Here is a 25,671-nt window from a genome sequence, read left to right as displayed (position 1 = left end):
GGGTTACACCCATTTGACACTGTTGCCAAGAGTGAGTGAGGGTGTTTCCCTACACAGTTCCTAACCCTAGAGGTTATCTTTTTAATTTACTTTTAAATGACTGATCATTTGATATGTAGTATACAAAAATGATATCTCATTGCTGTTTTAGCTCCATCTTTTGGATCACGTGTGAGGTGGAATTTTTATTTGTGTTTGTCATTATTTTTGTGAATTGTGTGTTTGTGTCCTTGGCCTGCTTTTGCATTAGGAGGTCCATTTTCCCCCCTCCTGTCTCATGAGCTCTTTAAATGGTCAGGATATTTGCTCATTGGCTGTCTTGTATGTTGATGAAATTTTGTCCCAGGTAAGCATTTACCTTCGGACCTTGTGTATGAAGGTCATTTCAATGGAGAGATATTTTTATTTTTTATTTAGTGAAGCTCTTTAGTCTTCTTATATGGTTTCTAGCTTTTTGGAATCATGTTTAGACAATCTTTTTCATCCCACTCCCTGGCAAATGATATACATATTTATTTATACTTGTTTTTGAATTCTATATTTTCTTTTCTTGCCTTTAAATTTCCAAGCTCCTGCATTTATTGGAGCTACAGTGCAATAGGGTTCTAATTTTGTTTTCTAACAAATAAATAGCTGTTTCAGTACTTTATTGAAAAGTCCAACTTTCTCCTGATGATTTGAAATGATTCTTTTGTTATAGACTAATTTTTATAAGTTGTTTGTTTATGGTCTTTCTCTTCTGTTTCTTGATCTATATCCTGTTTTGATTCAGTGTCATATTGTTTTAAGTATTAAAGTTTTAAAACATACTTTAATATATTTTACTAAAAATTTATCTAGGTATTGTATTGTAAAAAGTTTACGGACACACTTACTGGTTTTATTTTTCCAGGTGAAACTTAAGTACCTCTTATTTAAAAAAGTCATTACATTTTGATTGAGATTCATTTAAATTAATAAATTAAATTGAGGATTAATTGGATTTAATATACTAAGTATTCCAAAAGAATTTGGCATAGTTGCTATTCATGTAGTGGTAACAAGGCAGGAGATGGAAGTTGAGAAATCAAATATTTGGCCACAGTAATCATTCTAGGAAATTGAAGGAAATATCTTTTGAAAAAAATGTTAAAACTCAAGCATTAAAACATGAATTAATTAGTGACAAAGGGTAGCATTATTCCTCAGAGCAGTATAATGTGAATTTTATTTTCTTCTAAGGGCCAATGGGGACAAGATGGCCTATCTCTTACTCTGAAGGCACATCAGTGAAGGGAGCAGGTGAAACTGCCAGGCAGGCCCTGACATCCAAGGACACTCCTGCCGTGCATCTGGCCTTGGTGACAGCCAGACAATTTGGTAGCTTCCCATGTGCCCAGCAACCTAAAGAAACTTGGGGTAAGGAAGAGAGCTGATGTCAGCAGGGCGTCAGGAACAGATGGATTTCTGCTGTTCCAAGGAAAAGGCTGTGCCGTTGGATGTTTTCTTTTGGGGGGGCCACATGCTGGGACTTCCTACAGTGCAGAAACCTCAGTGGGTGGAGGCTGAGCCCCACACCCGTGGAATTGGACGGCGCCAGTCTCAGGCAAGGAGAGGGAATGTCGATTCCAGGGAGGTGGCGGCCCATGTTCAGAGCATCATCTTTGGAGTCTCCAACGTATTTGAAAATGTTTCCGTCAAGGTGAAATGAGCTGACATTGTGAGGCACTGGCACTGGTGGCAGAGGGGCTGGGTGTGGGGTCAGTATATGGTGACCATTTCTATCACCCAAATGGGACACTGATATTTCTCACCATTTGGGCAGGAAATAGTCCACAGGCTAGGAAGGGATATTTCATCTTCATTTAGGAATTATTTAGACACACTTTGGAGAGTTGAGCTAAGGAAATTTAGCTTCCAAGGAGGAATGAAGCTACCACTGGGTCCGTGTAGAGTCCTGGGAAGCCTTAGTTTAGAGTAATGGTTCCTACTTCTGTTTTGCAAGGTCCTATCTAGTATCTTTCTGTTTATTTTTTTATTTTTTTTATTTTAAGGGAGGTGAGGCACATGTTGCCATCTCTGTTTTACAGGTGAATAAGTTGTCCATGCCCTCGCCTGGTGGGTGAAACAACTCAAAGGTCAGACTTAGGCTGGGCTTTACAGTCTTCTTTAAGCCTAGGAATTGAGCAACCCCAATCTCCATCTTTTTACAAGATCAATTTGGAAAAACTCAAATATAGGAAAAATAGTTCATTCTAGTGCAGCATTTCCCAGGGATGTTTTCTAGAGACCCTGCAGCCCTCATTGTACAGAGAACTAGAGGGCACGTGGTCTGCAATAATATGGCAAATTACTGCCGATTAACTGGACTGAGATACCACACTGTAATCCAGGAAAAACTACCTGTCACTACCCAAGCCAGGAAGTCTGGCCTGGGCTCTAGTGCACCAGCAGACCCCCACCCCACCCTGCTGACAGGATGTCCCATGTGACACCAGCAGGCTTTCTTTGACATCAGAGAGGGCAGGGAGCCTTAGAACCTTCTAGAAGGATACAGGGAGTAGCCTTGAGAAGATCCCACAGCTAGAAGCTGAGATGTTTTATTGGTTTATTTCTATTGTAATTTTTACTGGTTAACAGCCCCATGAGTGAATCCTTTCATTGTTTACAAGGAGATTTTATTCTTAAGCTTCTAAGGAACCCTCCGTGCCAGATTCCCAAATTACCAGTTTTTTTAAAAGGATCTTTATCCCCATCTAGTGGCCCAAATGGTAAGTACTTCGGTCTGCTAGCCTCAGTTGTATTTTCTGTGGTGGTGAAAGTGCAGAACATAGAGAGGAAAATGCAGAAAATAGGAAGCCTTGCTTTTTCTTTTTCATTCTGTTCCAGGATTCAGAGGTCCTGGAGCAAGGACCTTGCTACACCATCATCCACAAACTTTTGGTAAAGAATGAAATAAATAGCACTGTTAAACCTGGAGTAGTCTCCCAAAGAACCTTTTGTATTTATGTTTTCTATTCAAGGCAATGCATTGATAGAAGTTGGTGAATCCATGAAGCTAATGGCTGAGGTGAAAGACTCTCTTGATATTAATGTAAAGCAAACTTTTATTGATCCACTTCAGTTACTACAAGATAAAGATTTAAAAGAGATTGGGGTAAGTCTTCCAGGCTATAAATATACCTGTTGCTACTTAAGATGCTGTTTATATTTAAAATCATTAGAATGTTTCAGCAGGGACTCACTGAAAGCATCATCTTATGATGCTTGTGGGTAGGGTAAAAATAACCCAGTTCTATTTTCCTGGGCTCACTGGGAAAGAGTGCCAGGATCTATCTGCCCTGGAGATGAAGCAGGATAATGGGAGGGAATGTAAGCATGTTCTTTCAGCTGGAAATTCTGTATCTAGTTGAAGCCAGCTCAAAGCCAGGCTAAAAATCCATATTTCTGCAGCCATTTATCACATAACAAAGTAATTACATAACTTTGTAGTGCATTTCTTATTATCAAAATCATACCATAGTTGCATATTTTGATGCATTGCCCTGGTGGTCATTATTTTCCATTACTTCTCAAGAAAATCAACACCTAGAGACTGAATTTTTCATTTGGAAAACTGTTAAAAATGATATGCATAGGAATTTTCAGGTACCTGGAGATAATTGCATGCCACTTGCATGGTGGCATTTTTGTAGATGTGGGAAAACAGCCCCGAGACTTCTACCCCACCAGGGACTTCTACTCTGGAGGTACAAGCACGTTCTTATGGATATGTACAGAAGATGTTCCTCCGGGTACCTTCGAGCATGATCTCAACTTGGAGGTCATTTGAACCTTGGGCATATCCTGTTTTCCCTTCTTCAGACCTATTGATTCTCGAAGTGTGGTCCCTGGACCAGCAACATCAGCATCACTTGTGAGAAATGCAAATTCTTGGGCCCCATCCCTTACCTCCTGAATCAGAAATCTTGGGGGTGAAGCCCAGCAAGTCTGTGTTTTATAAAGTCCTCCAGGTAATTCTGATGCATACTAATGTTCAAAAACCACCGTTCTAGCCCATTTTTTCCAGAACCCGAGGGGGAAGTGTGAACCCCCACTGGTCTAGCCTGTGTGACAGAGATGAGGCTGATGGGATGTGTGAGCTTGGGTGGCCTTCCCTGCTTGGACCGTGGGCCTTGAGATGGCTTCATATTCCAGGGGCCAGAGAAGGAACTGATGAATGTCAGATTATTGGTTCTTCCTTTGTTCATTCGTTGATGTATTTATTCATCCATCAACTGTGTATAGAGGGCCTGCTGTGCCTTGCCACTGTGGTGGGCAGTGGCCATATGTGGCTAACCAAGACCTGGTGCATGCCCTCGTGAAACTCACAGGTGTAGGGTAGAGAGACAAGTCAACAGATATCATGCACTTTGACAGTTGTTGGAGAGATTAGCCCAGGGACATGAAGGAGAGGCACCTCCCTCAGCCTGGCTGGGTCAGAGAAGGCTTCCCAGAGGAGGAGAAGCTGGCTATGCAGACTGGGAGACTCAGGTGGGCAAAATATCCAGCACAAGCTGACCAGAGGGCCAGGGCTGTGAGAGCAGGCAGGCTCTGGAACCTCGATTGTGTGGTATGGCCAGGGGATAGGGTGTGTAGGGAGAGAGGTGCTATGGAGGGAGGAAAGACTGAGAGTCACGGAAAGCCCTGGATGCCTGTCCAGGCATTGCATTTAGAGTTTCTGCTGAAAGCAAAGGGTATGAGGGAGAATTCAGGAAGTCTGAGTGAGAAATGAAAGCACCCATTCAGGAGCTCCCTAAACATCCCACTCCCCACCTGCACAGCCCTTGGCCCCGTCATGCATACCATCCTCTTCTTCCATCTCAGGGGAAACATGTTCCTGTTGCTGTCAAGCCAGGGACATGTTTGTTGCTCTCAAGTCCTCTACTGGGCCGCCGGGTTTGTCATCTCTCACTTCCTCAGGGCCGTTGTGACATCCATCGTCCTCTCTGCTGTACCTTCATTCTTTCCCTTTCTATCTGTTGGCTTCTTCCTGTTAACATTTACGCACATCAGTACAGCTGCCCTTGACCCCTGGCGTCACATCTCACTCCCTCCTGTCCATTCTCTAGCCCACAGCAAGGGCATCCTTCCTGAGCTGCAAACCTTCCTGGCTGCCCACCGGAGGTGGGGTGAAGATACAGCCCCTCAGCCCTTCACAGCCTGGCCCCTCCTTTCCTCTGTGGCCTTATTGCCACCCCTTCCCCATGTGAACTCTGTCCAGCCTCACTGAATCATTTCCAGCTCCCTGGTGACATTTTGCTTTGTGCTTTCTCGCTATTTGCTGTCTTTGTCCTTTCACCCCATCTCCTGGCTGTGTCACCTCACCCCTCAGCTCGGATGTGCTTTCCTTTGGGAAGCTGTTTGTTCTTTTGCTAGACTCTGTGGGGTACCCCTTCTGTGCCCCTGTGCCATGAGCACTGTTGCTTACCTTCTGCTCATATTGAGCAGTCCATTCCTTGGGGTGAGGGATCGTGGTTTGTTCCCTGTAGTCACAAGCCTGCCACATGGTTTGTGCTCACACACATTATTTTATTTTTTATTTTTTATTTCTTTTGAGACAGAGTCTCGCTCTGTTGCCCAGGCTGGAGTGCAGTGGCATGATCTCGGCTCACTGCAAGCTCCACCTCTCGGGTTCACGCCATTCTCCTGTCTCAGCCTCCTGAGTAGCGGGGACTACAGGCGCCCGCCACCACGCCTGGCTAATTTTTTTGTATTTTAGTAAAGACGGGGTTTCACCATGTTAGCCAGGATGGTCTCGATCTCCTGACCTCGTGATCCGCCTGCCTCAGCCTCCCAAAGTGCTGGGATTACAGGTGTGAGCCACTGCGCCTGGCCTATTTTATTTTTTTTTATTTTAATTTTTGTGGGTACTTAGTAGGTGTATATGTTGGTTGGGTACAGGAGATGTTTTTCCAAATTATTTTTGAATGGTTGATTCTAGAGAAGTGACAGTCTGGGTTCTGGGGATGCCAAAACATCTCCCCCAAATGCACAGCTGTAAAACCAAATGTCTCCTTTGCTGACATATAGCAAGTTTTATTTCTTCTTGTGCGGTCATCATGGAGGAAGGTCATATGAAAAGTCAGCATTGCTCCTCCACCTGGCCAACCACAGACACATATGTGGTCCTGAGTAGTAAGTGGGTGAAATGTGTAAAATACACTTATTCTGAAATGTTGCAGTTCCCTATGCAAAAAAATAATTTTCTAAATGCCATTTTGTTACTCAGATGCTGTTTGATATAGAACTGTAAATCTAAACTTAAATTATGTGGATGATGGAAAGTTAAGAGTCCAAGGTTTAGGAAGCCTTTCACAGTCTCGCCTATGCTCCATGTCGCTCAGAAATCAGGGGTTGGGAGCCTGTTCATTTGACATATGACTGACTTTCAGGTGTTCATGTAGAGGTACAGAGGGATTAGGGACCAGCCCAAAGTCACAGCATAGGAGACAGATGCTTCTGACTCTCTGGGTGCTCTTTTCACCGAGTCATGAAAGTTAGAAGCAGTGCTTCCTGCTAAAATGAATAGTGCAAGCTATCCTCGTGCTTCAGTGGGATGATCAGTTTCTACATACACTTTCGATACCCAGTGTCTGATTTCTGAGGATTATAGCCATAAACTCTCCAGGGACCCCTCCCTTGTCCTGTATAGCTCTCCCACTCGACACTGTTCTGACACGGGGTCTCTCTGCTTGGACACAAACTATGATGGGAAACCTGCTACACAAGGCAGCCTGTTCCATGAGTAGACAGTTCTGTTAGATTTTGTTAAAGGGGTTATAATATTGTTTAGAGTTTTTCCCATTTCAGAGGTTGTCTGTGAATCTCTCTCCTTTGCATTCATTAACAGCATTTTATACAACTTATTTCTTGATTGTTTGGGAACTTTATGGAGATCCATTAATATTCTAAGGGATTGTAGAAGTTTGTGATTTTATAGTCTACTACTTAGTCAGGCGTTGACAATAGTGCCAAAAGAAATGTTTCTACTATGTTTTGTTTGGTTAACCTGGTTAGAAATTATCTGGACATTAAGAAGGCTGAAGTGAGGGATCGTATAAAGAACATTGGAAAAGAATATCTGAGCATGGCTACTGCATCTTTATGTTCCATACAGACACTCATTTATTCTATCACCTATCTGTCCATTCATTCATTCATTCATTCCACAAATATTCCTTGAGCACCTGAAGTGAGGAAAGCCTCCATCAGGTGCTGAGGTGCTCCCAACAGCAGTGTAAGGTGGGTTCCTGCCCTCTGGAATCTAGGCCGAGAAAAAGCAATGACCATTTTAATAGAAATAATTTTTTTGTGCCACGTTTTGAATGTAGCGCCTCTCTGAGGGACTCCCTTCTCTTTTTTTAGCATCACCTGAAAAAGCTGGAAGGCCGCCGGCTGGATTACGATTATAAAAAGAAACGAGTAGGTAAGATACCAGACGAAGAAGTCAGACAAGCGGTAGAAAAATTTGAAGAGTCAAAGGAGTTGGCTGAAAGAAGCATGTTTAATTTTTTAGAAAATGATGTAAGTATTTAAACCAAACAGGAGATTTTAATGTAAATGAATGAAACATTGAATATATGACTATGACCAGCATGTTGAAAAGCTCTAAAGCAGGGGTGCCCAATCTTTTGTCTTTCCTGGGCCACACATAAAATACCCTAACAATAGCTGATGAGCTTAAAAAAAAATCGCAAAAAAAAAACTCCATAATTTTTTTTTTTTTTTGAGACAGAGTCTTGCTCTGTCACCAGGCTGGAGTGCAGTGGCACCATCTTGGCTCACTACAACCTCCGCCTCCTGGGTTCAAGCAATTCTCATGCCTCAGCCTTCTGAGTAGTCGGGATTACAGCCACGCGCCACCACACCCAGCTAATTTTTATATTTTTAGTAGAGATGGGGTTTCACCATGTTGGCCAGAAGCGTCTTGATCTCCTGACCTAGTGATCTGCCCACCTCGGCCTCTCAAAGTGCTGGGATTAAAGGTGTGAGCCACTACGCCTGTCCAATCTCATAACGTTTTAAGAAAGTTTATGAATTTGTGTTGGGCCACATTCAAACCCATCCTGGGCCACATGCAGCCTGTGGGCCACAGGTTGGACAAACGTGCTCTAAAGCCTTAGCTGTTATGCAGGTTTCCAGAATTTTCTCCTATGTCCTGCCTCAGAGATTGCTTCAGACATCCAGCAAGCCCTGACTCACATACTTTTTTGGAGACAGGGTCTCACTCTGTTGCCCAGGCTGGAGTGCAGTGGCATGATTGTGACTCACTGCAGCCTCGACTTCCCAGGCTCAAGTGATCCTCCCACCTCAGCCTTGTGGATAGCTGGGACCACAGGCATGCCACCAAACCCGGATAATTTTTTGTCAAGATGGGAGTTTTGCCATGTTGCCCAGGCTGGTCATGAACTCTTGGGCTCAAGGCATCTACCTGCCTCAGCCTCCCAAAGTGCTGGGATTACAGGTGTGAGCCACCATGCCTAGTCCCTGGCTCAGTATCTTAAATCTTGAGGAGTCCTGTTTATCCCAGGATTGCTTCAGAGGTTGTCTCTGAAGATTGCGAAGTAGACTGACTTTTGTATGTGAGGCCATAGCATTTGTGGTTTCACAGGAGAATGAAAAGTCCAGGTCAGGTGGTAATTTGCCATTTTGCTAAGACTGAAAAGTACTTGGCAAGGCAGATGTTTAAGAGAGAGCAGCTCTGTTAGCTGGTGGAGGGGGTGGGGGAGAGCTGCTGTCGTCCCCCAGCTCTCTGATGCCTTTACCTGTCATAGCCCACATTCAAGGCACCTAAATTTTTCAGCTGTTCCGTAGTGGTGCTTGTGGGCTCGGGAATTGTGAAGGTCTTGGATCTTATCCCTCAGAAGTACCAATCTTCTATTGTAGTGTGGTTCCTGCCATTTGCTTTGATTTTATTTGTCCAAGTAAAGTCAAATGAAATGGAATTAAGGAGGACGGTGACTCCTGACCAGGCAACACGCAGCTGGGGGTGGCCTTCCTGCTCGGCCTTGGGTTTAAGGGGCCATTGGCACTTTGACTGCCTGAGTGGAAGAGGTGTCAGCCACCTGCCTCCCTCCTGAGTCCCTGCCCTCAGCCTGGCCTCAGCAATGCCAGGAGCTGTCTCAGCCCCAGTATTAGCATGGGACCTAATTGTTAAGTTTTTAAACCTGTGGGAACAAGTCAGGAGGTTTATTTATCCTCAAGACCATGCTGTACTTATAACAGTTTATTTAAAGGTACACTGAGGTCTTACTTCTTTTGAGACAAGTCAAAATGCATTGAGCACCTTTTATTTACCATGGTGATATGTGGAGGGATTGTGTCCAATACTGACAAGACATTCATCCTGGAGAATGAATTCTCCCAATTGGAGATGCCAATTTGAAATTTCCCATGGCCATTAAACCACTGAGGCCTGAAAAGTACTCTACTGTGTTTCTCCTTTTAATTTTTTTTTTAGGAGGAGGGGGAATAGGAGGAGGTGTGACAGTTTGGTATCTCTGTTTTTCTTTAAATATATGAATTTCCTCTTGAAATTGTCCCTAAGCAACAGCCATTTTGTTTTGTTTCAGATTGCCGTATTGTTTTGAAGTCTTTATAAAATGTAATTTGAAGTGTGACATGTATCAGATACTCTTTGAGGGGCCATATGGAATGTTGCCCTGCTGGCTCCAGGCCCATTCATGGCTTAAACTCTGAGATTGTGTCTTGTGTCCGATGTGCTGTCTGACCCATTTGTGCCGTTTATTACCCATGCGGGAACCACGATGATGGGTTTTCGCAAAGTGCTCCGTGAGGGAAGCCTGTCTTAGCCACGCTGGCCTTAGCAGTTGACTCAAGAGACCTTAGTTTTCCCCCTCAGTGTCAGTCAAAAGTCAAAAAGGATCCCTTCATTATAAAAGCTCAATCAGTTGTCCATGTTTTGACAGTGACACATATTCTGTCTGTCACAGATGGGTTAAGCCCTCCCACCCTGCCCCGGCAGAAGTAAGAGCTGGTTCCTAGCCCAAGCTCCGCAGGGGCCCTGGTGCTGGCCTTGCTCCGGCCTGGTTGTCATGTTTCCTCCAAGGCTTCCTGTGGGAAATTGACCTGTGGGTGAGTGGAGGTTTCCCCTGTTCAGCTCTGGGGAGTCGGGGCTGCTCCCTCAGCCTGGATCCTGGGGTCTTCACCTTCACAAGGAGGGGTTTTCTGGCTTCTACTTCTGCCACTGAGGTGGGAGGAGACCAGTGTTATGAAATGGAGAGGGACCGCCCAGGCTGCCTGGAAACTAGGCTCTTTCCTTCCTCCCTTCTCCCTCCCTCCTGCTGTGTGTAGCTGCAGTGGCTACTAGGGGTGCCCTGGCTGCTGGTTCTTGCGGTAATGGTGGTGATAGTGATGGTGATGATGATGATGACAATGACAAGAGCTACCATTCACTGACACCCCATGATAAAGAGGCTAAGGGGGTACTGTTGATGGTCCCTGTCATGGCGCCCTTGCATTTACCTTTTCCCCTACCCAGGTTTATAGCTGAGGAGACTCAGAAGTGATTGTGTAGGCTTCAGAAGCCCATCTTACTCTCTTCTTGGGGTAAACAACATTAGATCAGAGGGCACCACCTCAGTCTTTCCCATGTCAGTGTGTCTGTGCCATAGCCAGGTGGTCTGACTGTCCTCTCCTGTTGACCAGGCAAGGTAGAGAAAAATCTCCTCCGGGTCACTCCTTGGACCTGACATGCAAATGCCAATACTGCCGGGTGCTTGGGGATAAACAGAGAATGTGACTTGCTGGGAGAAAGACAAAATGCCAATACATGGTGGATGGGGCGTACTTGAATCCTTGGCCCTGCATTTGATCCATCTCCAACAACCAGGCCAGAGCTGGTGGCTCTGCAGCCCATGGGACTCTGGCTTCCTGCTCCCTCTGAGTCACCACCCGCACGTCCAACCTTGGTCACTCAACCTCTTGTTGCGATGTTGCTTCCTTTCCTGTGGGGAAGTCCTGCATGAGGAGCTGTGCTTCAGGGTGGCGGGGGAGGGCTGGATTTCCTGGCAGAAACTAAAGATGGCTGGGACCTGTTCTAATCGCCATGTCAAACACAGTGGGTCTTCGGGTGCTGCTGCCTGATGGATTGGACGGTGTTTCCACTTGATCCGGTACCTGCTGGAGACAAGGTGTACAAACTGTCAAATAAGCGGCTGCAAGGGAAGCCTGGTGGCAGGCAGCGGAGGCCCTGACACTTCCTCCAGACACAAGTAGAACATGCTTCTGTTACTGTGGGGATATCACAGTATCAGATATCTGTGGGGATATCAGTCCCAGCCATTCACCCTTTGGATTCTGACCAATGGAGGAAGTGACAAAAAAGCCAGATTGGAATCAAGGGACATCTCTTTAACTGATGAGAACACTTGAAAGTTGTAAAATACAGACCTCCTGGTCAACTTTGCTGAAGGACATGGCCTGGACTTAAAGTCCCGATGACACTTTCTCCTCCTTGCACCTTCTTCGGTGGATGACAGCCAGCTCTAGGGGAGAGCCAGCCTGTCCTAGGTGGTGACCTAGACACAGCCTGAGACGCTGAAGCTGGGTGAGTGGGAGCCTTGCTGGCCGCAACCCTGCAGAGCCAGTGACTGAGGCAGAGCAACCCATCCTACTAACTAGGGAGCATCCCCAGCCTCATCCATGAGAGGAGGAGGAGGAGGAGGAGGAGGAGGGCCTGGTGAGAAGACTTAGAAGCATTCACTCCAAAGAGAAAGTGAATAAGCAGAGAAAAGCGAATGAAGGGAAATCCTCTGAGATGGGTGTGCTTGGTGCTCTGGTGCTACCTGCCCATCTCTGTTTGGCACTGACCATTCAAAGACTGAAATCTCACCCTGGGGGAAGAGCTGGTGCCTTCTCTAGCCCTCATGTCTCTTCGTCCTGCCTTAGACACAATAAAAGCTTCACTGGGGAATGCCTCAAAAGAAACTGTTTGCCAAAGCTCTGTCTGATGTGAGGAGAACCCTGACTGGAGTTAACAGACTTGGTCTTTCCTGGGTCTCCAGATGTAATACTTCCTAGGGTTTTCTGGCCAACAGGCCATTTGCAGGGATTTCCAGGGTGTGGTCTTTCATCTGTCCTCACCTCTGCATTCTCCCAACTGAGAAACAAACCGGGGGAGCCACATAGGATCACATGCCAGCCCCTTGCTCAGAGAGCAGGGCTCTCTAGAAAGCCATGTTGGAAGGGGCAGCTTGGGCCTGGGTCCACAGTAGAAGTCCAGTGAGCTATTCCTGGCCTGAAGTCTAGACCTTGGAGCCCCTGCAGGGAGAGCGGGTGCAGAGACCACAAAGCCAAATGACACATGATCTTGTGGCCACTTCACAAACCCACTTTCTTGAGAAATCCGGAGCCCACAGCCAGGCCCCTACTGCCTTTCCTTGCAGTGTCCAGATACCCTGGTTATTAGGGCCAAGTGGGTGCCACTCCTGCAATCTCACCAGTTAGATAAATCACCAAAGGAAGGGGAGGTGGAGAGATATGATGTGCTCACTCTAACATTCCTAAGCAGAAGTTGTATCTATTTTCTTATCTATTTTTGGCAGAACTGGGAATGGGAGAATGAAGAAGAGTCTCCTTTGGCCCCACAATGTAGCCTTTGGTTGTGTTGTGAGTGGCAGCTGGATTGGAGACATTGAGCATTTCTTCACATTTTGCCTGAGGCTGAACAGCATCATTATTCTATAGGCAATGATGCAAGCCAGGAGGTGTTTTTGTTCTCCAACTTTCCAGGGATCCAGGAGGGGCAGTCCCATGACTAATTTCTCACCAGGCCAAGTTGGGCCTGGCAGGGTCCTGAGAGGTACCCAGGGCAGCCCTCCTCTTGGAGAAAAGTGTGGGAAAGTCAGCAGACTGGTTACCAGCCTTCATTGCCATTTCTTGGGAACAGTATATCACCCATAGGTTTGTTAACACACTATCACCTTTTCTGTCTTTGCAGAGAAGTTTATTCCTCACAACTTACCATTAGCAAATGTAGGTCTTTGACATTAGCAGAAATCAGAGATTATTCCATAGAAGATGCTTATTTCAGTCCAGTGAGTAAAGGCACCTGCAGTCCTGGCTCTCTTGGTATACATTCCCCAGCTACAGGACCCTCCCTCCATCCATGGGTTTAGACCCATGGAATTACTAGATTCCAGATTCCTGGGGTCTTTCCATTGGTCTAGGGTAGCATTTTCCAAAATCCATCCCATGGGATGTTAGTGTGTTTTGCATTAATAATGTCTCTGTGGTCAAACACGTTTGGGAAACCCTGGGTTAAATAAAACTAAACAGAATTTCTTTATCACAAGACTTTTCGGAGTCTTTATTTGATAGTAAGAAAGATTAATTCCTAAGAGAAAATACAGTTGGCAGTTTACCAAACTTATTTGACCACAGAATTCTGTCACATTATTATGTTATTACTAATGTTTCAGAGACTGTAATGTGTGGAATAAGATACATTAGGAGGTACTGAACTCATAGAAAGCATATCCAGCAAGGAGTGTGATACCTGAATTCTGTTTCCAGTTTTGCTTCTGCTAAGCCTCTGGGAAAATCATTTCACCTGACTGGTATCAGGCAAATTAACAACTGCATTTGAGAAATTCTTTAAAAGGATATCAGTGGAGAATAAAAGTGTAAGGGATTATTATCCATGTTATTAATTTAATTGCCTTACTCAAACTTTTCTCAGAAACTCTGAATAAAGGCTTTTGCCCCATTGGAAAATGCATCAGTTTATAACCAGACTGCAAAATTCATGAGAAATTTTCCATAGCTTCTCTGAGGAATCCACAGAGAGTGGAGGTCTTTGATATGATAGAGCAAGAAATTACTGGTATTATTACACTGTAAATTGAAGATGACCTGTATGGGAAATGTGCCTTTTCAGTTGTTAAAGAGAATGACTTGTCGTCTTTTGAAGATGTATACTTCTTTATTCATGCTTGCCAAACACACTTGCAGACCCCAGGTGTCTGGACAGGCATCAGCTGCTCACATCACAGTTCTCTCTCTGTCCTCGCCATGGGCTGCAGGGTGTGCTACTCTCTGCTTACTCACCCGGCTGCTCACCAAGTCCCCTGGTAAGTGATTGCTAAAGGGTCAGAGGAGAGTTCCCAGCCCTGCTCCTTCTGGCCACCCCAGTTTCCATAGTCCTCTTGCAGAGTTGACCTAAGACAGTCTTTGTTACAATATGCAGTCCTTTGAGCCATTCTTCCTTTGGGTACAGCCTAAGCCCTTTGCAGTTGGCCCTGAAGGCCAGGCTAATGGCTCAGATCTTATGCAAGTGTCCCTGAGGTTTCCACAACTCCTAGAAACTTCTAGTATCCTTAGTCCACTGTAGTTGGGGACATCTATTCTCTGTTTCCATCCTCAGGACTAAAGTACTCCCAACGGCCATACATGCTGCTAATTATCCATTAGTTTCCAGCTAAAGAGAGGTTTGGAGTGAAATGTATCCACAGGGGACACATGTGTGTCACTTGTGGATTGTACATTGTGTGTAGTCTACCATGGGAGATAAATTGAGTTAATTCCTGTTTTGGGGTTATCCCTCAGAAGAGAGTGAGAAGCCCTGGGATACAGCCAAGCCAACAGTGAAGTCCCCAGGCCCAGTCACGATGGGTCCATTACCCCCTGAGTTTGGTTCCTATGTGTCTCCAGGCAACAACTCCCATCACCATGAATGGGGGACCCTGGGCAGCACTAATCTCATTGTTAGGTTTTTGCGTAGTTTGAGGATGGGCTAAAATAGCTCTGTATCAGTTTCCTGTTGGGGCCATAACAAATGACCACAAACTGTAGCTTAAAGCAGCACACATTTATTGTCTTCCAGCCTAGAGTCCTAAAATAAAGGTGTGGGTAGGGCCACGTTTGTTCTGGAGGCTCTGGAGGAAGAAGCTGCTTCTTTGCCTTTTCCAGCTTCTACAGGCCACTTGCATTTCTTGGCTCATTCTTCGCTTCCTCCCTCTTCACAGCCAGTGGCACAGCATCTTCACATACCTCATTCTGACCTCTGCTTCCATTGGCACATCTTCTCTGACCTTGGCACTCCTGTCTCCCTCTTAAAGGACCTCATGATTACGTTGAGCCATTCAGATGTTCCAAAATAATCTCCTCATGTTAAGATCCTTAACTCAATCATAACTGCAAAGTCCCTTTTGCTATGTGAAGTAACATATTTGCAGGTTTGGGGAATTAAGATTTGGACATCTTTTCAGGCTCCGTGATTCTGTCTACCTCAGGCCCCCTCTGGTTTTATGGTTCTGTGCATCTCCCAGGTAGCTTCACAGCCCTCACTTCACACATTTGTCAGCCACCAAGGCCTGTGCCTCCTTGACCTTTAACCTACGTGGAAGTCTGCTTGCATTATGAGTTTCTCACTTCAAACATCAGCTGAGTGTGAGCCCATCTGTAGGAGCTAGAGTGCTTCATTTTCAGAAAAGGGAGTGGATTCTCTGGAAATCCAGTTCCTCGGCATATATTATGTGAACATTTTTATGGGTGAGGTCACACTTTGCTCTGAATAGATGGTACCAGCAAAGTGTCAGCCCAGGTCTCAACCTAGAAGTAGAATTAAGCCTTTCTTCCCATCCCAGGTGACTTTCTCTGATTCCACAGATGGACTGCTAAAATTCCAACAATGGAAGAAATGTTTTACCTTTTGGTCAGGTTTTGGCTCTTGCTAGGCCTGAGTTTATTGCTTTATCTTGGTTCTGCCTGTCTAGGTATTTATTTCTAATCGTTGTTTGGGAAGCTCTATCCACCTGTGTTGGTCCCCGTGGTCCCCAGCACACATCTCAATGCTCATGATCTGGGGGACAGCTGGAAGCTTCCATTTTTTTCAAGGAGGAAAATAATCTACTCGTAGCACACCTGGTCTTCACAGTCAACAAGAGACTTACAGCCTAGTAGCCACCCCTTCAAGACTTGTACTGAGCACCTACTAGGTGCAGGCATTGGGCAGTGCTGCCATTATTTCCCAAGGTTTAAGGGCTTTCAGGATTCATTTCCTTCCCAGAGTCAGCCACCCAATGAGCAGTTACAAATGCATCTCTAGATTACATCACCTTGTGTTTTAGCCACGACAGAGAGGATAGCTCGTAATCCCTTTGCCCCCTTCCCATTCCCCAACCTCAAATATGTTTCAAGAAATACTCATTTAGTTATCTTTCACAATTTCTTTAAAAATTATAAAATACAAGCATTTTATAAAGTGGGTAATAAGACAGGACAAATAAATTTTACTAAAGGCAGAGAGGCATGGCATAGATTTTACCAAGCACACCACTCTAGCACTGTAAGGAAGAAAAATTGTTTCTATAATAAATTCTACTCTGTGCTAGGCCATGGCCCTGGACTTATTTAAAAGTATGTGTAAAAGCCAAAGACGTGAAATTTAAGAAATCCTTAGGATTTGGTAGGGGCCAGGCTGTCTTTGTTTTGTTTATTGGGTTTTTGGAAATTTAAGGCTAGGCTTGTTGCTTTTCCAGCCACAGAGCATGGTAAAGTAAATGAAACTCGACAGGATTTCATTGTTCGAATGCTGATCGCAGCTTGGCACACATGGAGTTCCATGTATACCTTACATGCATATTGAGCCCGTGTTTAAAATAGTATAAGTGGGTATGAAAAATTTAAGTACAGGCAACTAAAGAATGATTTGCAACTACAAATGAAAGTAGCTTGGATCTTTGAAGGCTGCCAAGTCCATGATTGGTTAGGCAGGGTGAGATTATGTGAATGAATCAGCAGGCAGACTTTGCCCTAAAGCTGAGTAGAAAATGAAGTATGGAAATGATGCATAGGCTTTGGGGAAACCTGCGAAGTGTAGGATTGATTTTGATTTGTGTCTTTGTCCAGCTCTATAGTTGATTGGATTCTTGCTGGGGGAGGCCCATCACCTCAACCCTCTGGGGCTTGCCTCTGGGGCTTCCAGAAATAAGCTTAATCTCTTTCCTGTAGCAGCCCCTCAGACACGTGGGGGAGCAGGAAAGCTCTCAGGCCCTCCTCAGATTGCTCTTCCTCAAATTATACAGCCCCATATCATCCAGGTTTTTATTATAAGACACAGCTTTAAAAAATTCATTGTAAGTTAGTCATTAATTTCATGAATGTCTTGATTTGTGGGAAACAGAGATGCCAGTGTCTTTATTCCCTTTAGCTCTATGTTTCAGGGAAAATATGTTGAGTGGATAGCAACAAAAAGCGTATAGGGGACAGGGAAATCGCCCCCATTCACATATTGCTCCCAGCCCCCTTTCTTATGTGTTTCATTTACAGTTCTTAACTGTTTAATTTACTTAATGTCTTGATTTGGCTTAGCTAGAAAGTGCGTGTAGAGACACTTGACTAAGTAGGCAGTTCCTTTGCTAAATGTTGGCTTCATTTATAACTGGAAGAGCTTTATCTCTCTGTTTTCAGATCCATGAGCTTTATAGCATAGAAAATCTCCTGAGAAAAATCATCATCTAATTGGAAAAACAGGCATTTTATTGAGTTAAATCAAATTCATAATCACAAATAATTTTGAACATGTTTTTCCAGCATTTATAGCTCCATACCATGACCTATATGATTATTATACAGAGCTCCTAGATGAAATTAAATGAAATGGACCAGAGCCGAGGCAGACGCTGGCCTTCCCTGCAAAGCTGGGTCTTTGTTGCTGGTCTCCTCTCTTTCTGGACATTACATAGGTTCTGGCCTCCATGGAGTAATTTTCCACTTCTGCTGCAGGTAGAACAAGTCAGCCAGTTGGCCGTGTTCATAGAGGCAGCATTAGACTATCACAAACAGTCCACAGAGATTCTGCAGGAGCTGCAGAGCAAGCTACAGATGCGGTAAGCGCCTCCACGTTTCTTACAAGCCAAGGGCTGCGGAGGTAACATCTATTGAAATCCATGTGTCTATCTCTCCATCTCTCCATCTCCCCTTTCCCCCACCTCATTCTGTTCTGAATTTTCTTTCACCGGCTTTCATGGTTGGATGTGGGATGGGACTGAGATAATAAGTACTGGCTTTGGCCAATAGGGTAGAACTGGGAAAAGGGACCTGGCAGCTTTTCTCCTTTTTCTTTTCATTAAATCCCTTTTTTGGTGACCTGTGTTTAGGGCAACTAACCAAAGTTGCTCTCCCACCTGGGACATCAACTCCTACAGAACTACCCTGGCTTCACTGCTGATTTGATGAGAGTTTAGCTCTCCATTCACAAAGAGTTGGAAAACATCCAGAGCTATGGAAAAAAGTGAGATGCTCTATGGAACATATGTAAATATCTGTTTTTTAAAAAAAGATAATGTTTTCACTTCACCAATACGAATTTCAGGCTATGTTCATATTATTGACTGGTATTGAAAGAGTCAAAATATTGACAAATTTGAGGCTGTGTTCATAATATTGACAGGTATTGAAAGAGTCAAAAATATTTTCTGAACAATCAAAGAAAGGTTTCTGTGTTCCTTGTGACTTTAATAATAGATGTAGTCTATACTTTTCTGAAAATTAGTAATATCATATCCTGTTTGCATGGCAACCCTACTTATTAGAATATTGGGTTAAAAATACCCTGTTTTTAAACTAGATTTGATAACAGAAAATTGTTTTACACAGGATTATGGTAATGCATAAATTTCGAGGGATTTTTACTTAAATCAGTGACATAGTTACACAGGGAAGACAAAGATGTGTTAAGTCCCTGAAACATCCACTTCTGCAGGCAGATAGTTTACCTATTACTCACAGGAGTGTATTTTCATAATTCTATTGTAATCTATAAGAGTAGAGTGAGGGAGAAGGCAGCTCCCATCACTGGATGCTGGCTGCGTCCCAGGCACTTGCTGGATGCCTCAGAGACTTGATGAAGAAAATTAGTCTTTGTTTTTGAGATGAAGTCGTGCTCTGTTGCTCAGGCTGGAGTTCAGTGGTGCGATCTCAACTCACTGCAACCTCCGCTTACTGCAACCTCTTGCCTTCCGGGTTCAAGAGATTCTCCTGTCTAAGCCTCCCGAGTAGCTGGGATTACAGGCGCCCACCACCATGCCTGGCTAATTTTTGTATTTTTAGTAGAGATGGGGTTTCGCCATGTTGGCCAGACTGCTCTTGAACTCCTGACCTCAGGTGATCTGCCTGCTTTGGCCTCCCAAAGTGCTGGGATTACAGGCATGAGCCACCATGCCTGGCCCAATTAGTCTTCTTCAAGATGAATTTCACTCACAAGCTCAAATAGAGAGTTGAAAAGCTACATTTGTGATATCACCTCCATCACTTTCGGCTACTCAAGAGTCAGTGTGTAAAAATCATCCCTTTCATGACCACTGGCTGTAACCTAAGTTCCTATACTCAACAAGGCAGAGAGAATGTGTGTTTGGAAAGCTTTCAACATCAGATTGTCTGGCTCATCTTATGATGTGTGTTACAGAATATCAGCTGCATCCAGTGTCCCCAGACGAGAATACAAGCCAAGGCCTGTGAAAAGGAGTGCTAGTGAGCTCAATGGGGTTTCCACCACCTCTGTAGTGAAGACGACAGGTAAGTTTACCATTCTAATATGCTAAGTGTGCCTTTAGTAAAGCACTTCTAGAAACACACACTTAACGCTTGTTTCTGGGTCAGTGAATACACACAGACCCTGGATATCTTTCTTTGGTTGTTTGGTAAGTTCCCTTTTCCCCTAAAAGTGCCCCTTTTTTTCTGTTCCCTGGGGAAGAATTCTATCACTTATATAATGTGGCATTTAGAACCTTGGCCATAGAACCATTATTGCTACATCATCCTTTATTTTTTTAACTCTTTGAAAATATTTTCTTAATTTATTTTTAAGTTGAAATTAGCATTTTTGAGCAACTGCTATATGCTAGATACTATCTTAAGTGCTGCATCATTATTTTTTATTAAACAAGTGACGCAAATGTGTCTTTTAGTAAAATAATCAAACAAAAAAATTGGTAAAATAGTCACACAGAAAAAAGATTTAATGGTGTAAGTCATTCTATAGTCTCTTGTGATTACCCACACTATCCCAGTTCACTTCCTAGATGTAGCCACTGTTAAAAATTTGGTATAACTATTGTCATATCTATTGATGTACATAGATATGCACATAAATACAGCGTTTTGGATTTTTTTCTGTTTTTTCTTTTTTTCTTTTTTGAGACAAGGTCTCCAGGCTGTAGTGCAATGGCATGAACATGGCTCAGTGCAGCCTTGACCTCCTGGGCTCAGGTAATGCTCCTGCCTCAGCCTCCCATGTAGCTGGAGCTACAGGCATATGTGACCCTGCCAGGCTAATTTTTTTCTTTTTTGTAGAGACAAGGTCTCACTTTGTTGCCCAGGCTGGTCTGCAACTCCTGGGCTCAAGCAATCCTTCCGCCTCAGCCTTCTGAAGTGCTGGGATTACAGGCATGAGCCACTGTACCCAGCCTTGTTGCTGTTTTTTAAATGCGAGATTATACTAGGCATATTGTTCGGCAGTTTTCTTTTTAAAATGTATCACTGTTTCTTGGAGTTATTTCCATATCATGCATATAGATCTATCCCACTGTTTTAACAGCTTCATAGTTTTCTATTATACCATTTCCCTATTAGTGGACATTAAGGTTTTTTCCAGTTATCCACTGTGCTGGCTATGCTACTATGAAAGCATGAACACCTGCTTCTCCACACCCATGCCAGTAGACTTCCATTTCTGCCAAGCACTCATGAGAAAAAAATGGTATCCCGTCTTAATTTGCATTGCCATGATTATTAGTGAGGGTGAACTTTCTTTTCTGTATTTTAATTTGTATTTCCTTGTGTCTGAATTGTCTGTTTATGTCATTTATTTGTGTTTTTTGGGGGTAGTTTGCTTTATCTTGTTGTTTTATAGGAGTTCTTTCCATATGGGAATATTAATAATTTTTTTCCCAATTTGTCATTTATCTTTAAACTTTGCTTATGGAGTGCCTTGTCTCTTTGTTGCTTTTGCCGTTGTTTGCTTTGTTTAGTTTTTCTTCCAGTATACAGAAGCTTTTATTTTGATGTAGTCAAATGTATCTGTGTTTTGCTTACGACTTTTACATTTTGTGCCCTGTCATGATGACATTTTGTGCCCTGTTGTGAAAAGTCTTCTTATCCCTGGAGTTACTTTTCTATAGTTTTCTACTACTTTGAATAATCTTTTCTTAATATTTAGATCTTTATCATGAGGATTTCTTTTTGTAAATGAAAAGAAATTCCCAAACTATCTTTCAGAGTTGTGCTACTGTTTCACATCCCCACCAGCAATGCATTAGTGATCCAGTTTCTCCACATCTCTGCCAGCATTTGGTGTTGTCACTATTTTTTATTTTAGCCACTTTGATAGGTGTGTAGTGAATCTTATTGTGGGTTTAATTTGCATTTCCTTAGTGATTAATAATGTTGAATATCTTTTCATGTGTTTATTTGCCATCTGTGTATCCTCTTTGGTGAAATGTTTCTTAATGTCTTTTGTCCATTTTCTAATTGGATTGTTTACATTTTGACTGTTGAGTCTTGAGAATGCTTGATTTATTCTAAATACAAGTTCTTTCTATATATGTGATCTGCAAATATATTCTCTCTGTAGCTTATCTTTTTATCCTTTTAACAGGGTCTTTCACAGATCAAAATTTTTAATTCTTATGAAGTCCAGTGTATTCATTTTTACTTTTATAGATTGTGTGAAGTCTAGGAATTCTTTGCCTAACCCTAAATACTAAAGATTTTCTTCTATTTTCTTTCCTTTTTTTTTTTGAGACGGTGTCTCACTCTGTAGCCCAGGCTGGAGTAGAGTGGTGCAATCTCAGCTCACTGCAACCTCTGCCTCCCAGGTTCAAGCGATTCTCCTGCCTCAGCCTCGCGAGTAGCTGGGACTACAGGCGCACACCACAATGCCCAGCTAATTTTTGTATTTTTAGTAGAGATGGGGTTTTGCTATGTTGGCTGGGCTGGTCTCGAACTCCTGACCTCAAATGATCTAGCTGCCTCAGCCTCCCAAAGTGCTGGGATTACAGTTGTTGAGCTACCATGCCCGGCCTCTCCTATGTTTTTTCTTAAGTCTGTGATCCAGTTTGTGTTAATTTTTGTATAAATGTGAGACTTAAGTTGAGATTCATTTATTTTGCCTAGGGGTGTCCAATTGCCCTTTCAAACACACATTGCTCATATAAGCTGCACAGTGTGAATTTTCTTCCATCCCTATTGCTATCCTTAAAGGTTTTTGGTTTTTTTTTCCATTTAAAAACAAAAATTATCAGAGTAATATGTATATGTAGTTTAAAAAGAAAATGGTAATATGCGTATGTGGTTTTACAAATGCAAATGTAGTTACCTCTACCTCTGTGTGAAAACATGGGCAGGCCCCATTAATTTTCTCATTAGTAAAACTATAAATTATCAGAATATATGTGTATACATTTTTAAAAAAAACATGGTGCAAGCTTTTCCGTGAGAAATGGTAGTTTCCCCTTCAACTCCTTTCCCAGTGCTTATTTTCTGCTCTCAGAGGAAACACTTTCAACTCTTTTACATATTTATTTGGTACTTAACTTCATGATGCTTGTTTTTTACAATTTCTTGATTTTTCAGTTTTGGATAAATGTATTGATTTCCTGATATGGAAGATAAAGGCTTAGCTTTGTAACCCTTGGTCTTCCATAGACTTCTCCCTCCTTTCACCCTTCCAATTTACTTATAATCACTGTTATTGTTAAATAAATATTCATTGTATAACCATCACTTCCATCATGTGGGACTCTTAAAATGCCCTCCTCCCCTTTTTCCCTGCTCTTATTTTGAATTGCCTGCTTCTGGATGAAAATGTGAGCAGTCTCCATGGCTTCTCTGACCACTCTTGGTTCACATAAGTTCTCCAGTCACTTGAGTGTGTAAGTGCAGGCTCGTGCAGTAGTCAAAATGCTAAGACCCATGTCACAGTCAAAGCTTTCATCTTGATTTAAAGTTTGGCTTTCACTCCTCCCCAAGCTCTGGCCTGTTGCAGTGGGAACACTGGTGTCAGGGAAGAGGTTGTCTTTGGCTTTTTCTCTTTCCCCATCTACCCCTTCTGTTCTTAAGTCCCCAGAGAATGTATTTTAAGCTCCCTGAAGAATCTTTTAAAAGTCCTTCTCTCTTGATTTGGTGTGAAATGAAAAGGTCACAACACATCCTGCCTCCTCCACACTCTCTCCAAACATTTTTCTAAAAATCCTTTTTAATGTCCATCTTCTGACCTGTTAATGCCATAGATGTAGGCTGGGATTGAAAGTTACAAAATTGGCTTCCCTCATCTCTTCTCTTTTCGTTTGTTTCCAAATCCTGCATAAGTTGTCTTCTGCACATCAGTTAAAACAAAGAAACAAACAAACAAAAACAGTTCTGGGGCCTCATCCAAAACTTCCATTTTTCCATCCTCTAACACTTGTTTACAATGTCGTGAGCACAGAAATAATATTCACAGCAGTATCACATAGTATACTATCATTGCATTTCTATTCTTATACAATTGTTGTTGTCTTGATGACTGTAGCTTTGTAAGTTTTGAGGTCAGGTTCTGTTAGTCCTCTAACTTTGGTCTTCATTTTAAAAATCGTTTGACTATTCTAGTTACTTTGCATTTTCATGTGAGTTTTAGAGATCAAATTTTCAATGTTTCAAAAAAATCCTGCCCAGATTTTTATTTGGATTGGGTGAATCCGTAAATCAATTTAAGAGGTATTGATAGCTTAACAATATTGAGTGTTCCAGGCTGGGCGCGGTGGCTCACGCCTGTAATCCCAGCACTTTGGGAGGCTGAGGCGGGCGGATCACAAAATCAGGAGATCGAGACCATCCTGGCTAACATGGTGAAACCCCGTCTCTACTAAAAATACAAAAAATTAGCCAGGCATGGTGGCAGGCGCCTGTAGTCCCAGCTACTCTGGAGGCTGAGGCAGGAAAATTGGGTGAACCTGGGAGGCGGAGCTTGCGGTGAGCCAAGATTGCACCACCACACTCTAGCCTGGATGACAGAGCGAGACTCTGTCTCAAAAAAACAAAAACAAAAACCAAAAAACAATATTGAGTGTTCCAGTCTTGAACACAATCTATTTTATTTCCCATTTATTTAGGTCTTCTTGAATTTCTCTCAGCAATGTTTCACTATTTTTAGAATATATACAGGTCTTTTAAATTTTTGCATCAATCTCTAAGTATTTTATATCTTTATGCAATTGTAAACAGCATTTTAATAAAATTTCCATTTCTGAATTTTTGTTTCTAGCGTTCATAATATTCCATTGATTTTTGTATAGTGATCTTGTATCCTGCCATGGTGCTAAATTTACATCTTAGGTCTAGTAGTTTTTTAATAGATTCCATAGTTTTTCTACATAGATGTTCATGTCCTCTGTAAATGAAGACAGTTTTACTTGATATCTGCATACCTTTGTTTTTCTTGCCTTTTTTCACTTGCTAGAACATGCTGAGTACAAAGGGTTAGAGTGGACATCCTCGCTTTGTCTCTGATTTTAAGGGAGAAGCATTCAATACTTCATAATTAAGGATGATTTTAGCTGTAGAGTTTTCATATAATTTTTTTTTTTTTTTTTTTGAGACGGCGTCTTGCCCCGTTGCCCAGGCTGGAGTGCAGTGGCACAGTCGTGGCTTATTTGCAACCTCAACCTGCCGGGCTCAAAAGATCCTCCCACATTAGCCTCCTGTGTAGCTGGAACTACAGGCACACACCACCAAGCCTGGCTAATTTTTGTATCTTTCGTAAAGATGAGGATTCTCCCTGTTGCCTAAGCTGCTCATGAACTTCTGGGTTCCGACTATCCGCCTGCCTTGGCCTTCCAAAGTGTTGGGATTACAGGCGTGAGCCACTAGGCCTGGCCTTCATAGATTTTAAAAATCAGATTGAGGGAATTCCCTTCTAGTCATAAATAGTTTGAAGAGAGTTTTAATGCGAAACAGTCTTTGAATTTTGTCAGATGCCTTTTTTTGGTATCTGTTGAGATGATCATTTGTTTTTTTTTTAGTTTGTTAATATGGTGAATTACACCTTTCTTCCCTAGGATAAACTCTTTGTGGGAAAGTTTTTTAAAATTAATTTTAAATTTTAGAATAGTTTTAGACTTACAGAAAAGTTGTGACAATAGCACAGGGCATTCCCATATACTCCTCCATTCTTCTATGTTAACATTTTATTAGTATGGTACATTTACTATAAATAATGAACATATATTTATATTAACTAAAGTCCATACTTCATTCACGTTTCCTTAATTTTTACCTACTGTGCTTTTTCTGTTCTAGGATCCTATCCAGAATAGCACATTGCATTTGGTCATCACATCTCCTTTGGCCCCTCTTGCTGTGGCAGCTTCTAAGACTCTCTTTGTCTTTAATGAACTTGACAGTTTTGGGGAGTACTGTTTACATATTTTGTAGAATGTCCCCCAATTGAGATTTGTCTGATGTCTTTACATGGTTAGACTGGAGTTGTGGGTTTCTGGGAAGAAGATCACAGAGGTAAAGTGCCATTCTCTTCCCATCACCTACCATCTCACACTAGTCAGAATGGCTGGTATTAAAAAGTCAAAAAATGATAGATGCTGGCAAGGCTGCAGAGAAACGAGACAGCTTATACACTGCTGGTGGGAATGT

The 25,671-nt window shown here is 42.9% G+C and overlaps 1 protein-coding gene across 7 annotated transcripts in view; it reads left to right on the top strand.

Annotated features, from left to right (window-relative positions):
• SH3GL3 (SH3 domain containing GRB2 like 3, endophilin A3) overlaps positions 1-25,671 on the top strand; it is a 165,725-nt gene that overhangs the window by 116,305 nt on the left and 23,749 nt on the right. For all 7 annotated transcript variants that reach the window (XR_001446053.3, XM_028851245.2, XM_015142897.3 and 4 more), the window contains 4 exons: positions 3,003-3,136; positions 7,387-7,545; positions 17,770-17,873; positions 19,451-19,560. Coding sequence is in view for 6 of the 7 variants with exons in the window: in XM_028851245.2 (XP_028707078.1) it covers positions 3,003-3,136; positions 7,387-7,545; positions 17,770-17,873; positions 19,451-19,560 (507 nt within the window). In the remaining variant the exon portion in view is untranslated. The remainder of the gene's footprint in view (positions 1-3,002; positions 3,137-7,386; positions 7,546-17,769; positions 17,874-19,450; positions 19,561-25,671) is intronic.

The sequence above is a fragment of the Macaca mulatta genome, chromosome 7, assembly GCF_049350105.2.
Source record: "Macaca mulatta isolate MMU2019108-1 chromosome 7, T2T-MMU8v2.0, whole genome shotgun sequence".
NCBI classification, from domain to species: Eukaryota; Metazoa; Chordata; class Mammalia; order Primates; family Cercopithecidae; genus Macaca; species Macaca mulatta.
This window is presented reverse-complemented; position numbering and strand designations above follow the sequence as displayed.